Source organism: Chelmon rostratus, chromosome 1 (assembly GCF_017976325.1).
Source record: "Chelmon rostratus isolate fCheRos1 chromosome 1, fCheRos1.pri, whole genome shotgun sequence".
NCBI classification, from domain to species: domain Eukaryota; kingdom Metazoa; phylum Chordata; class Actinopteri; order Chaetodontiformes; family Chaetodontidae; genus Chelmon; species Chelmon rostratus.
The window spans coordinates 23,491,223-23,506,253 of NC_055658.1; the positions used below are offsets into that span (position 1 = coordinate 23,491,223).

General features: G+C 43.5%; 1 protein-coding gene across 1 annotated transcript in view; it reads left to right on the forward strand.

Annotated features, from left to right (window-relative positions):
• The window catches only part of myo5aa (myosin VAa), a 51,556-nt gene extending 37,438 nt beyond the window's left edge, over window positions 1-14,118 (forward strand). The window contains exons 29-40 of the mRNA XM_041957869.1: window positions 1,579-1,679; window positions 4,864-5,062; window positions 6,110-6,175; window positions 6,648-6,741; window positions 6,844-6,993; window positions 7,265-7,419; window positions 7,667-7,756; window positions 8,059-8,209; window positions 8,361-8,643; window positions 8,732-8,906; window positions 9,054-9,134; window positions 9,998-14,118. Of these exons, the coding sequence (XP_041813803.1) occupies window positions 1,579-1,679; window positions 4,864-5,062; window positions 6,110-6,175; window positions 6,648-6,741; window positions 6,844-6,993; window positions 7,265-7,419; window positions 7,667-7,756; window positions 8,059-8,209; window positions 8,361-8,643; window positions 8,732-8,906; window positions 9,054-9,134; window positions 9,998-10,150 (1,698 nt within the window). The 3' untranslated portion in view covers window positions 10,151-14,118. The remainder of the gene's footprint in view (window positions 1-1,578; window positions 1,680-4,863; window positions 5,063-6,109; window positions 6,176-6,647; window positions 6,742-6,843; window positions 6,994-7,264; window positions 7,420-7,666; window positions 7,757-8,058; window positions 8,210-8,360; window positions 8,644-8,731; window positions 8,907-9,053; window positions 9,135-9,997) is intronic.
• The last annotated feature ends 913 nt before the right edge of the window (window positions 14,119-15,031 follow it).

The window sequence follows — 15,031 nt, forward strand, 5'->3', positions numbered from 1 at the left end:
CTCGCTCGCATCCACCTTCCTACATTTGTGTGTTATGTTTTCACCCATGTTGTTTCTCTGTTTGTCTTTTTGTTTGCACAATATCCCAAAAAATGATCAGACCAAAATCTCTCTCGTCCTAAAAATGGCTTTCGTTACATTTTGCCAGTGATCCTAATCTCAGATTTCCAACAGTATTTGTTTTTAATATGTCATGAATATCTCAAGAAAAAGGCTGAAATGTGAGACTTCCCTCTCAGCTGTTAAACAGTGTGTTTAAAGTGAACATTAGTTAACTGACATTTAAACTCTTGCTTCTAGTTAGTTTGATTTTGGGTCCAAGTCATAATTAACTCATATTATTGTTCACACTGTACGTAGCTAATGTTTCCACTGTGCCCTCAGTGCGTCTAACTCTCCTGTCTCCACCTTCTCTCCTCCATCCATGCTTTCCCACAGGATGAGAAGGTACAGTTAAAAAATTGTATCATGCATGAGCGTGTGACACTTTTTACATGGCGTGTCTTGTATGTAAACCCTCCTTAAGTAAGAAGTCTGATCCAGCAGATTCAATGTCATGTCACCACGGTGACAGTAAGCTGCTGCAAGACAGCGACATAACAGACATTAATTTAAATAAAAATCTTCCAGCACCTGAAAATGAAGGCGTTCTCATCAGTTCTGCAGGATGAGAGAATGAGCATATGTTGAATTTAAGTGTGAGACTTCACTCTTACTTCTTCGACTTGCTCTTCCACCATTATTCCATTTTCCGCCTCCATATGATGAGTGAAATAAGTTAATGTGGGAAATCGGCAACTCGATACGAAACGGGTTACAGCAAATACGCCTGGAATGCTTCAAATGTGAAATTGAATGTTATGTAACTGTGTGACAGCATCCATAGGTGGAGTTTCCAACCTGCACTGGAGCAAATGTGAAAGTCAAACTTCCGAAGCTCAAGCACAGCTGTGACGTTAAGTCACAGAGGAGACACAGGATCAGCATTCTTCCAATAAGAGGCTTCATACACAGACTCTGTCCCTGTCCAGACTGGACTTTAATTGTCTCATCTGTCTCGTCCTCTGTCTTTGTGAATGCATTTATGGACAGTTTGTGCTGCTAAAGGTCACTGAGAGTTCTGCTCAGTGGCCGTTTTACTTGCATCCGTCCTTGGGAACACTGTCTGTAGTACATTCACACCCCGAGGATGGATGTCACCACAAACTGCAAACCTTCAGCGCTGGACAGTGGTGATGTTTAACTGTAGTACTGTAACGTAGGCGTTGAATTATTTATATCACTGTTGGCTCACTAAAGAAACGAACTGTGTGCTGCGTTATACTGCAGCTGCACAGATATTCAGGCTCCCAGTGTCACTCTGTGAGGCTAAGGAAACGAGCCCACACGCACACGCTGGCTGCCCACAGCAGAGTGAACTCACATTCATGAAACCGCTGACTCACCTGTCTCATACACCTAAGCTGTATGAAAATCCCCACATTATGGTGGTGGATCTGGCTCATGATGCAGCCAGGTCACTGTCTCAGGGCGGTGACGCTCTTTCTCATTCATCATTCCTTGTCTGCCTTTTTCTAGGAGACCATGACCGAGCCGTCTGTCTACGCTGAAGATGTGTCCAAACTGAAGGACGCTGACGAACTAAAGCAAGCTTGCATTGGCCTCAAAGACACCAACAGGTACTTTGCTCCAGCCAGTACTCCACCCAGTCTCCAAGTCAAATTCACATTCATCAGTTCACTCCAAGTCCAGACTCCAGCTTTTTCTCCAAATCTTACCAAGCTCTTGATCCATTACCACTATTACCATGATATCAGTGCAAGAAATGTGTGTTTGTGAACGCTTCCTTGTCCTGTGCAGATCTCCTTGGTTCATGCGTAAGCCGCTGGAAGTCAGTGATCTCCTGAGTAGGCTGAGGTAACCAATAAGACGTGGCCTGTGCATCATGGAGCAGAGCATGCACGGCCACGCCAACGTTACACACGACTGATATTCCTGAGCTGAAACAGCTGATTCTGCGTCGTGGTGCCGATGAAAGCTTGGGTAGCGTTGCGTTTTCTGCCCTAACAGCATGTGGAATAATGTAGCAGCTCTGCAGCTACAGTTCAGGTCTTCCTTATAGTCTAACATTCTGCCTTTATCAGTATTTGAAGTCAAGGAATGTGTGTTTGGCTTTGGAGTCGAGTTTTAGGATTCACAGGTGTGCATGGGTTTTAACAGTTCTGCACGAACAAGAGCAGAGTCTTTTTAAACTGTAAGCTGACTCGAAGTCGTTTGTGTTTGTTCAAAACAAAGATACAAGGATGTTTTCAGTGGCTTCAGCAGCTCTGCTCTGTTTTTTCATGTTTACAGTGCAGCATTTACAAAATGTGCAGCATGAAAGCATGGAAATGTCTGAACTAAAGAGGTGCATACAGAGTAGTTGGACCTTTGTTAACACTTAGATTTGCAAGATCGTCCTCACACGCCGAGTATTGAGCAGTGGTTGGTGTGATGCTGTTGTAGGAGGCCTCTTGTCTCAGCTTCATGGAATGAGTTTGGCATAAATACCTGCATGAAAGCCCACTCGTTTGCTTGGTTGTTTGTCAAAGCAGAGATGCACACAACACTTTTAAGAAACTGAATGTTGATACAAAGAAATATCTGTTCCATTTTTTAGCTCCAGTTTTTGCATTGACTTCCTTGTATAGACAATTTTGCTCATCCCGTTGGTCTCAGAATGCTGCAGACATGCATAATGTTGAACATGCGCTTGATACACACTCGGTGTTGTACACACAGTAGGAAGCTGACTGCAGACATCTTCTCCGTTTCTAAGCAACAGTGTTTTTCCAGTGTCATTCAAGTTACTGTGTTGCCATTACTCACCAGAGTTGCCTGAAAAGTTGCTCTGTGCATCACTGCCTTTATCCCTCCTTTGCTCACTTTGTTGTTTGTCACCTTCTTTGTTCACACATTGTCACACAAAAGCACAGTAGAGAATATTTAGTACACAGCAAGCTACACACAGACAGTAGACTCCACCACTGTTGCAATCAGCAGTGCAATGCAACAGAACACATACATCAGCTATGACTAAAGTTTGATGTATAATATATCTATATTCAAATAAGCTGCAGTCCATGAATAAAGGACTGTGTGTTCTTACATGCACACACACACACGTACATATTCCTGTTGTCTTTGCACACCCCTCGCTCCACTCTACCATTCTGCATTTTCCTTTTTGTCATTGTGTCGTTCATTTTCCTTTGTGTTGTGTGTCGGTCAGATCTGCCGCTCCAGACTTCCATAAGCTGAATGAGGACGGAGAGCTGTGGCTGGTTAATCAGGGCTTAAAGGAAACCATGAGGTGTAACTGACGTGTGAAGTCTGAGCATGAGATGTTTGCCTTTTCTCGGGACGGGATGTGTGCTGCTGTTTTCATCATTCACACTTTTCTCTCTCATGCCTTTATGAGCCTCTCAAAGTTTTCTCTCATATCAATCTTCCCATTTATTTTATAAAGGTGGTCAATTTTAGGCCCTGGGGCTCGTTAGATGGGCCCTGCCAGGGTAGATGACAATAAATAAGTTTGGTGTTGTGTTGTGAGTTGGCAAACCCTGAAGTCTACTTGTGTGCTATTTATATTTTTGGCACGACACAAGTTTTTCCCAGTCATTGTCACACTCTTCCCACACAGCACTTTACAGGGTTGCATGCTGTATAAAAAACATGTAAAAATCGGCCCATTCCCCACATATGCTGATAACATGTAGTCATTTATACAAGGTTTTGGTTAAATTTTCCCATTTTATTTCTAACACAGTGCAGCAGAATCTGTCTTCATCCTGTCACTAACCTTGTTTCACTGACAGCCTGTTAAATGTTTGTGTAACTCAGTATTCACTGCAGAGTTAGCTTCCAGGTAGTCCAGACACAGTGAGAAAAGCTTCTTTGTTCCTTATATCTAAAACAAACCCTAAGAACTGCTCACAAACAGTATTTGACTACTGATCTGACAAACCAACACCTTCGGTGCTTCATCTTAAACTTTTTCAGAGAATTTAAAGGACCATTTAAGTTGACTTGCTGTCACGGTAGCATTAACATGACTGACAGAGTGTGAAGTTGGCAAACTAGCATGAAAAGATCAGGGAACAGTTTGGAGAGCAGTCCCAACTTCCCTCTGAAACACGAAGCTGTTTGGTCGCTGAGCCTGACGTCCGATCACAGTGCCGGCTTGGTTCAACTTCAAGGAAAGCTTAATGACTCAGCTGAGTTACAGAAGGTGTTCAGAGAGGCTGGGCTCCGGGCTCCGGGCTCCGGGCTCTTAGCTCTGGGTTTTGGCTCTGGGCTCTGGGCTCTTGGCTCCGGGCTCTTGGCTCCGGGCTCCGGGCTCCGGGCTCCGGGCTCTTGGCTCTTGGCTCTTGGCTCTTGGCTCTGGGTTTTGGGCTCCGGGCTCCGGGCTCCGGCCTCCGGCCTCCGGGCTCCGGCCTCCGGGCTCCGGCCTCCGGGCTCTGGGTTTTGGGCTGCACAGCATGCTGCTGTCCTACGTCTCCACACTGTGGTGAAACTGCAACTTTTGCCTCTTTCACCGTTTTATGGTCTTTCACTCACACAATAATGCTGATGTTTCCTCTTTTCTTGTTTGTGCCCTCTGTCTTATTATTCCCTGTTCTTTGCCCTTTGCCCCCCCACACCTTTCCTCTTCCTCCTCATTTACCTCACTCCATCTTCCCGTCATTCCTCACATCCTCTCACCTGCCACATACCTCCTCCTTTTCCCATCTTCCCTTCATATCCCACCTGCCCCCTCACCTTGCTCATTTTGTTTTGCATGCTGGTCCTCCCTTCGTCGTCTCATCTCCCTCCACACCGCAGGCTGCTGGAGCACCAGCTGCAGACTGAGCGGAGAGCTTACAATAACGAGGTGGAGGCGTTGCGCGGCGAGCTGCAGAATGCAAAGGAGGAGAACAACCGTCAGCAGCAGCTCTTGGCCCAAAACCTCCAGCTGCCTCCAGAGGCCCGAATCGAAGCCAGTCTGCAGCACGAGATCACCCGACTCACCAACGAGAACCTGGTACGCTGCAACACACACACACAGATGCACAACTGTGAGATGTCCCATCTACAAATACACATAGACAGAATCCCTACATACAGGCCACAATGTTAATATTACAACAAGACTGTTGTTAAGAGTTAAAAAAGTGAATGTGAATTAAAGTTGTGTGTTTTATGTAGCCAGTGAAAGTAGGAGTGACCATAACAGAAAGATGCATGAACAAAGCTTTTTTTTCCAACTGAACATTAATTTTACTTTCAAATAGTGGAAGAAAAAGCTTTTAATATCCGATGATGTCGACATTTCAGTCATATATGAGTACATGCTCCCCATAATAGATCTCTGATGTAGCCCACAATGAAAAGTAGTTTTCACATGTGACATGTGATTGTAAATGTTTTTTGTTTAGCTGAATTTGAGCCTTGTTCTTGCTCACTGCACAGCATCCCTCACTGGGTAATACAGTGGCAGGAACGGCCAAATATAAATTTTACTTTTGTCCCTTCACTACTGTCAGATTTTTTCCCGTATGGTTTAAAGGAATAGTTCAACATTTCGGATAATCTGTTTATTCCCTGTCTGGTGGGGAGTTAAATGAGAGATTGATACCACTCTTCTGTAACATTACACTAAATATGAATCTGCAGCCAGCAACCACTTAGCTTTGCTTAGCATAGAGACTAAAAACTTGGGGAAACACAGTGAAGCCAAAACATCGAACTCTTTCCGTCAAGGTGAAATCTGGAAACCCGTTTACATATTATTGCCTTCCAAGTGCAGCAAAGATGATACAAACGTGATTGATTTGAGGTTTAAAGGAAGCACAGAATGGTAATAAATCAGTCTGGTACCTACAAACCAGAATCTGCTCCACATCAACGCCAGCCGGCACATTTAGGAGCTTTAGGTTTTGATCTACAGATACCTGTAATTTTCCCCGTGCTACACACACACACACACACGTCGATGAAGTGTCACTTGGGCCACGCAAAGCAAAGCTGAGATACCCACTACAGTGCTGTGTCACACACACTCACCTGTGTGGATGGTGTCACCTGACAGGAACTCTTGGCTGAAGATCCCACAGCGTCCCAAGAGGCTCGAGTCATCATTTTACGGCGGATGGTTGTATGTAGAGATGGAGTGTGTGTGTGTGCTCCTGCATGTGCGTTTGCATGTGTTTGAACTAACTGAGGTTGTGTGTTGCGAATGAAGTAGCACTGAGGATCGCTCTAACTCTTCACAGCAGTGTCCTCTAACTCACAGCGGAGCAGCTCGCCACCTTTTTCTCTTTCCTAACAGCCAGCGCAGTCCTGTAAAAAAAAAAAAAAAAGAACAATCAGCAGAGCAGCTGTCAGGTTGATTTAAAATCCCTGCACCTCTCCTGTTTGCTTGTTGTTTCTTTATTTGTGTCCAAGACTCACATTTTCCAACGCAGAGCTGAGATTTGCAACTGTGTTCTTTCTTTGTTGCCACTGGAGGGCGACAGTGTGAAGCAGTGTGAGAAGTCACAGGTTTGCTGTTTGTCCTCACTATTCTCTCCGATCTGTCTCTCTCTCTGTCCATGCCTCTGTCTCTCCATCACTGTTGCCTGTTCCAGGATCTGATGGAGCAGCTGGAGAAGCAGGACCGAACCATCCGCAAGCTCAAGAAGCAGCTGAAGGTTTACTCCAAGAGGATTGGAGAGATGGGAGGTGTGGGAGAATTCATCAGCCGGCGAAAGCCTGTATATATGTGTGTCTGAGTGCTGGAGTTCAGGATGTTGCCTGACTGTCGTGATCTGGTTTTTCTCCCAGCTGGTCAAACGGAGGGACAGACGTCTCCAGGACAGATGGTGGACGAGCCGATCCACCCTGTCAACATTCCCCGCAGGGAGAAAGATTTCCAGGGGATGCTGGAGTACAAGAAGGAGGATGAGCTCAAACTGGTCAAGAACCTCATCCTGGGTAAGAACTCACAACAGACTGGTGGGAAACCCTTAGTGGATCCTCAAACATCTATAAAAAGGTTACTTAAGGACCTTTTAGGTCTTCTATGGTTGCAGAATGGCAAACCACTCACCCCTAAATTCCACCGGGCACAACTGCAGCCGCTGGAGCTGGTCGCAACCATTCTGAACTCTGAATTCATCAACCATCTGTAGAAAGCGAGGCTTTGACTGGCTGCATGTTTGTCCTCAGTCCATCACTGAGCCCGTTCCTCCTCTTGTCTCTCCAGAGCTGAAGCCTCGCGGTGTAGCCGTGAATCTGATCCCAGGTCTGCCGGCCTACATCCTGTTCATGTGTCTGAGACACGCAGACTATGTCAACGATGACCAGAAGGTCCGCACTCTACTCACCTCAACCATCAACAGTATTAAGAAGATCCTGAAGGTATGTATACTCTGTTTGTGTGTGTGTGTGTGTGTGTGTGTGTGTGTGTGTATGATTCTCATGTAAAATACAGGATATTAAGAGTTTGGGGCGACCTTTGAATGAACACATGTTGGTCACTACATGTCCTTGGTAACCCTTTAATTGTTGTTTCTTAGTCATTGGATGTTTGAATTGACGAGGGTCTGATAGAGTCACAGTATGACTATCACAGCTGACTCCAGTTTGTTCTTCTTCTTCTCGTCAGAAACGAGGAGACGACTTTGAGACGGTTTCCTTTTGGCTGGCGAACACCTGCCGCTTCTTACACTGTCTGAAACAGTACAGTGGAGACGAGGTGAGACTGACACTCACACATAGAAACTGCCTCACTCGGATACATACACATTCATGAATAGTGTTCATTATACTCCAAGTCAGTGTTGTCATTGTCATTGTTTTTGGGTTGCAAACAAGCCACTGTCTCATATGTTGATTCTGTGATTTATATACTGCAAAATTCCAATAAACACAATTTTAAATAAACATCATAGATTGAGGTGTAATAGTGTCTTAATAGAATTGTCTGGGCTTAAGATTGACGAAACATTTCCTCCCCTCTTTGCATTTTCTAACCTGTATCTCCTTTCTGTGTCTCAGGCCTTCATGAAGCACAACACACAGAGGCAGAATGAACACTGTCTGTCCAACTTCGACCTGGCAGAGTACAGACAGGTGATCAGTGACTTGGCCATCCAGATCTACCAGCAGCTGATCAAATGCATGGAGAACATCCTCCAGCCCATGATAGGTGTGTGCGCCTACATGTCTGGGTGCAGTGTGTGTGCTCATACTAGCTAGTGTCGTACTGACAGCAATAATAATACGGCATGCTGTTCTCTGTGGGTAGCCGTGTATTTGCTTACGTACAAGTACTTACTAACTGTGTGTGTTCCCTGCAGTCTCTGGCATGCTGGAACACGAGACCATCCAGGGCGTTTCGGGGGTGAAGCCCACAGGTCTCCGCAAGCGGACGTCTAGCATCGCCGACGAGGGCACCTACACCCTGGACTCTATCCTGCGGCAGCTCAGCGCCTTCCACTCCACCATGTGCCAGCACGGCACCGACCCCGAGCTCATCAAGCAGGTGGTGAAACAGCAGTTCTACATCATCGGAGCCGTCACCCTCAACAACCTGCTGCTGCGCAAGGACATGTGCTCCTGGAGCAAAGGCATGCAGATCAGGTGGGAGCTCCAGAGTGTGCCTGGTTTGCTGAATGTATTTTAATTAACACATATTTTTAATTAACTTATGATCTGTGTGTGCGTGCAGGTACAATGTGAGCCAGCAGGAGGAGTGGCTCAGAGACAAAGGTTTGATGACATGTGGAGCCAAGGAGACTCTGGAGCCTCTGATCCAGGCCGCTCAGCTGCTGCAGGTGAAGAAAAAGACTGACGAGGACGCTGAGGCCATCTGCTCCATGTGCCAGGCCCTCACCACTGCTCAGGTAACCCGTCCTGTCGTTCACTACACCACATTCAAATATGCCAGACCAGCTTTTTGAATCATTTATTCTCAGCCTCAGTCTGCTTAAAATCTACAGGTAAAGAGCTTGTTTTGGTGAAATAACCGTCCTGTATTATGTCTCTCTCAGATCGTGAAGGTCCTGAACCTCTACACTCCAGTCAACGAGTTTGAGGAGAGAGTGTCGGTTGCTTTCATACGAACCATACAGGTAATTTCCTCCAGATATATTAATACAACACTGTTTCCTGGACATACTGTTTTATATACCTGCAGTATAAACATTAAGGACATGAATGCTCCTGGAAAACACAACAACGGATCGCATTGTTTTATATTTTTGAGTGTATGTTTAACTTTCCAGGCTTTCCATGCATTTTACAAAGTTACCTTAGTTATGAAGCAGTGCACATTTTAAAGCAATCTGCTATGCAACGGCATTATCGTGCAATGATAACTTAACCTAAAAACACAAGCAAGAGTAGCTAATCATTGATTCATGTGCAGTTATTCAACACCTTAGCATAGCAGCGCAAACCAAACTAACCATAGTCATTGTTTCAGACACATGCACATCGCACAAAGCAACGATGGGCATGTGCAAATTGAGTTGACGATGTTGTTTCCCAACACACTGTTTTACATGTACACAAGAATAAGTGTTTTAAAAAAATCTCTATTTTAGTGACTAAAAACGCTGTTTGCATGTGAAATTTCTGCAAAGTATCTGTATACACGCGGTCAAAGTCTAAGTCATTATGTGTGTGACTAATTACTTTTAAAGCGTATTCCCAAACACACACTCATCCCCACAAGTGCAACCCAGGCACTCAGAGTGAGAGCCTGAATGCAACATGTGACTGACTGTACCAATTTCACTTTGTTTTCTTTACAAACAGAAACTTATCCCTCTGCACATTGTAACTTAAATGAAAGTCATAAAGAACTCTTGCTGCCTGGCTCGTGCAAAAAAATAAAAAAACAAACAACAAAAGTGAAACTTTTTTTTTTTTAGGTGATTTAACTGCATCGTAACTGTTGCCATCTTGTTTGCTCTGCTCTGCTTCCTTTCAGACTCGCTTGCGAGACCGTTGTGAGAGTCCCCAGTTGTTGATGGACACGAAGATGATTTATCCCGTCACTTTCCCGTTCAGCCCGTCCTCCCTCGCCCTAGAAACCATCCAGATTCCCAGCTCACTCAACTTGGGGTTCCTCACCCGCGTTTAGAGAGCTGCCAGTTTCAAACACGGTATCCAGTTCTCTTATGAAATCCCTGGTCTGAACACGCATACAAGCAAAATTACACACACAAACACATGCTGAACTGTCATCATGCATCTGTACAATACTTCCATCCTCTGAACGTACACATGCACGCCTACACCCACGTGCACCTTCTCTCTTACTAAACGCACAAATGCACCCAAACATCCGCAGTCGCCGCCGCTGGTTTAAATCTGGCTGTAAAACGTCACCACCTGTCCACCGCTTGTATAAACGCCTGCCTCTTAGAGAAGCCACAGGACCAGATCAACGGCATCACATTAAAGTGCGAGACGAGAAGAAGAAGCCACAACAACAGGCAAGATGGATTCTCATGGATGGAGCACACACAAAACACGCTGTCTGATTATCATTTGGGCCGAAGAGTAAATGGAAATGATTTATGTATTTATTGGATATAGAGCCGGGGGAAGTGAGATCCAGTCACAAGAGGTCCTTTAAGACGCATGTGGAGATGCAATCTAAAGCCAGGTGTGAACTGACGTACTCAGAGCTGCCCACTTGTCATCGGATTGCCCAAAAATCATGTTAATGCCAGGTGTAAACAGGGCCAAAAAGTCCTCGTCTGTCTGCATTCACATTGTCCTCGCTGCTTCCTGTTTAGCCATTTGCTCATTTACTTCCTGCTGTGCCATTATTATTAAAAATTAACCAAGTTTCCCTCGTGCCCTCATGTGAACCTTATTTTTGTCTCATGACCTTACCCTTTTAAAAAGATATTTCACTTTGATAGAATATTTTCTTTTTTTTAAGGTGCTTGCATATAAGATTGTGAATGGTCACTGAAACTAGACTTTTTGATTTAATGTTTAATTAAGCCAAACAAGAATAAAAACACAGGAATGATCAATTAAACACATAGACATAGATAAGAGACTATAAGTAAATTAATAAAAGCATATAGTATCTCATCAAGTATCACACAAGTAGTGATACACAAGTGACAAAATACAAACAAAAGCCAGAGTGTCATGTCTTAATGATGATAATTTAGAGGCTAAAGAAAAGAGATGCGTCTTAGGATGGGTTGTGAGCTTATCAGTGGAGGGGGAAGATCGTCCACCTTTGGTTTTTAACTGGGTGCAGGGAATGGAGAGCAGTAATTGGTCACCAGACCTGAGGGGGCTGAGTAGTTTTGAGATGGAACCTGGCACAAGTCCATGCAGTGCGTTAAAAGCAAATAAACGAGTCTTAAAATTAATTTTGTACTTCACTGGTAACCAGCGAGGAAAGGCTAACACAGGAGAGATATGGTGTCTCCTCCTGGTACCAGTGAGGAGTCTCGCTGCTGCATTTTGAGCCAACTGCAGCAGAGATGATGTCGACTGACTGATTCCTGCATAGAGAAACCTGCAGTAGTCGAAGCGAGAGGAAATAAAAGTCTCCAAATCTTCAACAGACAGAATGATTTAAATTTAGCAAGTGCTCTAGGATGGTAGGAGCTAGTGCTGACAACAGAGTTGATTTGTTTCTCAAATGTTAATTAAGATTGGTTGCAAATTGTCTGCTGGGCCGGGTGCTAGGACCTCAATTTTATTCTGGTTTAGCTGAGGGAAGCTTTTTGCCATCCAGGATTTTACATCCTCAGTCCAATTTTAAACGGAGTTAACACTGTATGGATCGCAAGGTTTCAGCAGGAGGTACAGTTGGGTGTCGTCGTCCTAACAATTGTAGGAGAAGTTATATTTTGTAAAAAATATACCCCTAAGGAAGAATACATTGAGAAAACAGAATGGGGCCTAACATGGAGTCTTGTGGTACTCCACAAGAAATGGATGCACAAGGAAAGGACATGTTATCAGTTCTTACAGAGGCTGATCATTCTTGGAGGTAGGAGGCTAACCACTGACAGGCCTGTCCCTGAATGCAACATGTTGAAGTATGTCTGTGGAGATTCTCATTCATCCAGGTCATGGTACATCTTAGAAGTTACATGTTGAAGAAGGTGCAGGAGGGTGGAATTATCAACATTGTCGAAGGAAGCCAAGAGATCTAAATTAATTAACATAGCTCAATTATCTGAATCTGAAGACAAGATCAAATCATTTGTCACCCTGAGGACAGCAGACTCTGTGCTATGGTGTGTCCTAAAACATGACTGACATGTTCAATGTGCTAAATTTGTCCAAGAAGGAAATGAGTCGAGAGAAAACTATTTTGTCAAGATGTTTGGATATGCAGAGCTTTGAGATTGGTTGGTGATTATTAGGATCAGGCAGATCAAAGTTTCATCAGAATGAAGAAAGCTGGTGAGGACAGAGGGGATTGACCTGAACTCTGCAGGATCGTAGGAGGGCAGTGAGACCTGAGAAGTTACGGTGTACATTTAGCTAATAATGAATTTTAGAAAATCTCACAGGTATCTGGTGTTGCTTCAGGATGAATTGTGACTGCAGGGTTGAGGACTGTATTTATTGTTTTAAATGAAACTTTTATCTTTTTTGTATTTATGCTCTGCTCTCCTGCATTCCTGCATTCCTGGAGTTAAACCAGGGCTGAGTAGAGTGGGCAACTAAGTAGAGAATATTAGTGCAATTGCAACTCAATATTGGGACCAGATCTTCTGTGCCCAGACCATCAGGGGAAGCATTAATGGGATCAGAGATCAAATCTAAAAATGATGCTGACCAACCAAGGAAGCGCAAATCAAAATATTTTTGCATGACTGAGAGCCGGGGAAATATGAGTAAACCGGTGAAGATGCAGTACATGCTGAAAAAGAAAAGTATTCTACTGAGGTGAAGTGTCTCATTAAGCACCACATTAAGCAGACCACTCTCACTCTGACAGGAACGAGCTACAGATGAAAAGTGGAGTAAATTGAGTATGTGATGTTTTGTGTTGCACTTGTATTTGAAAAGACTTTGATATCCATATGCTCTCATGGGGACCACATGTTATCAATCTGCCTTTAGTTATATATTTTGGATAAATAGATAGTTTAAAGTATGGTCTGTGTAAAGAGTACATATCTGCAGGTTGTGAAGAAAGACGGTCACTGAAGGAATTAAGTAACCATATGAATGTTAAAAATTGTTAATAAAGTGTATCATGATTTAACTGCACATTGTGGACAAAAGCCTTATCTGATTTATTTGCTATCTGAATGACTTACACACATAATCAATGTTGTGGCATTGTTTGGTTCTGTCAGTATTTGTTTTTTTTTCCCACTGTAAACTGAATAGAAATTGTTAAATGTGATCATTTTTATGTTGATAAGGTGTCCCGTTGTCATACAGTTGGTGTCAAAGATAGGTTGCACTGCTTAGCCATAAGTCCAAATGCACTTTTTAGATACTGCTGAGGAGGTCAAAGATGGATGTGAACTGTAAAAAGAGAATTTCACATTTAATAGCCTGTCTTCGTTTGATTCCCACCACCTTTACTGGACTGTGGCCCATTGAGCTTCCTCTACCACATTCACTTCCTTAATAAAACCGCTAGGAAAATCACTGGTTAATTAGTAATTAATGCAAGCCCCAGGTGACTCAGTCAGACTATCCTTGAGAGTGCTCTGCCTCTGGGGAGGCTGGCCTAGTTTCAGAGGAGGAAAAAAAACCCCACATTCATTCATTGATGGTATTGTTGAGCAAAGCTGCAGCTTCTTGTTCCTCTGGGCTTCTCTTGGGCTCTCAAACAGGAGAAAATGTCATTCCTCCCCTCTGCGTTTTTACACTAAGGAGAAAGTTGGTTGTGCGATATGACGTAGACATTATAAATGACCATTGTTGCCATTTTAAAAATTGTTATCTCATCACTCCAGCTGTTGTGGTACTGGTGTGAACATGCTGAAGCCAGTCCCAAATGTTCCCTCTCTGACCCATGTGTACATTTGACAAACTGGACTGTTTGTAGTTTCTGATAGCTGTGCTTAGTGAATGTGTTCACCGTTAAGAAACTAAGAAACTTGGAATAAATTGTCAAATCTATATAAGTAAAATAAAAGAATTCAGCACTGTCAGATTGTCTGTGGGAGATTCTTTCTTTTTTCCTCATTCTAAAATCCTGTCAAGCACTTTTTACACCAAACAAAAATATAAACACAACACTTCGTTTTTTGTTTTTCACAGTTTTCAGTTTTTTCAAGCAGAATTAGAAGATCCAAGACTTTTTCTGTGCACACGAAAGGCTCATCTTGCTCAAACTTTGAGAATTAATTTGTTAAAATGTGTCAGTGAGCACTTTGCCAGGCTAATCCGTCCACATGACAGGTGTGGGTGTACAGAACTACTAGAATCTTCTATGTCGTTTCAACGTAGATCTGTATATGTATGCAAGTCAACCAGAAGTCCATTCATTCCTATGGGAACCACCATGAGCTCTGATGAGTTTGCAAAACTCCTCCTTCCGTTTGTTTCCTGGCCAGAACTTTCTGTGAGTGCATTGAAAGACAGATGTGAACTCTTGTGGCGGATTTTGGACACATCTTGTGCACTTGTGCTCCACTTTGTGATTTTAGCAAAGAGAAATAAGCCTTTTGTGTGCACAGAAATTATCTTCAATCTTTTACCTCAACCAGTGAAAACGAAACCATGGAATAAATTGAATGGAAAATCTGCGTGTTGATTTTCTAAAACTATCAAAGGCGAAATTGTAATTTCTGCTAATTCAGTGACAGCTCAAGACCTGAAGACTGCAGGTAATCGGAGATAGATGTCATAGATTACATTCAATGGGACTGCAGAAATCTGATTACAACATGTTCATGCAACATTGTACAAAAAGGTTGTTTTATAACACTGGTAAAATGCTGCCTTCACTCCGTAATCTTTTCCGTTTATATCACAACAAGGAGAGATGTAATGCACAGTAATATTACAT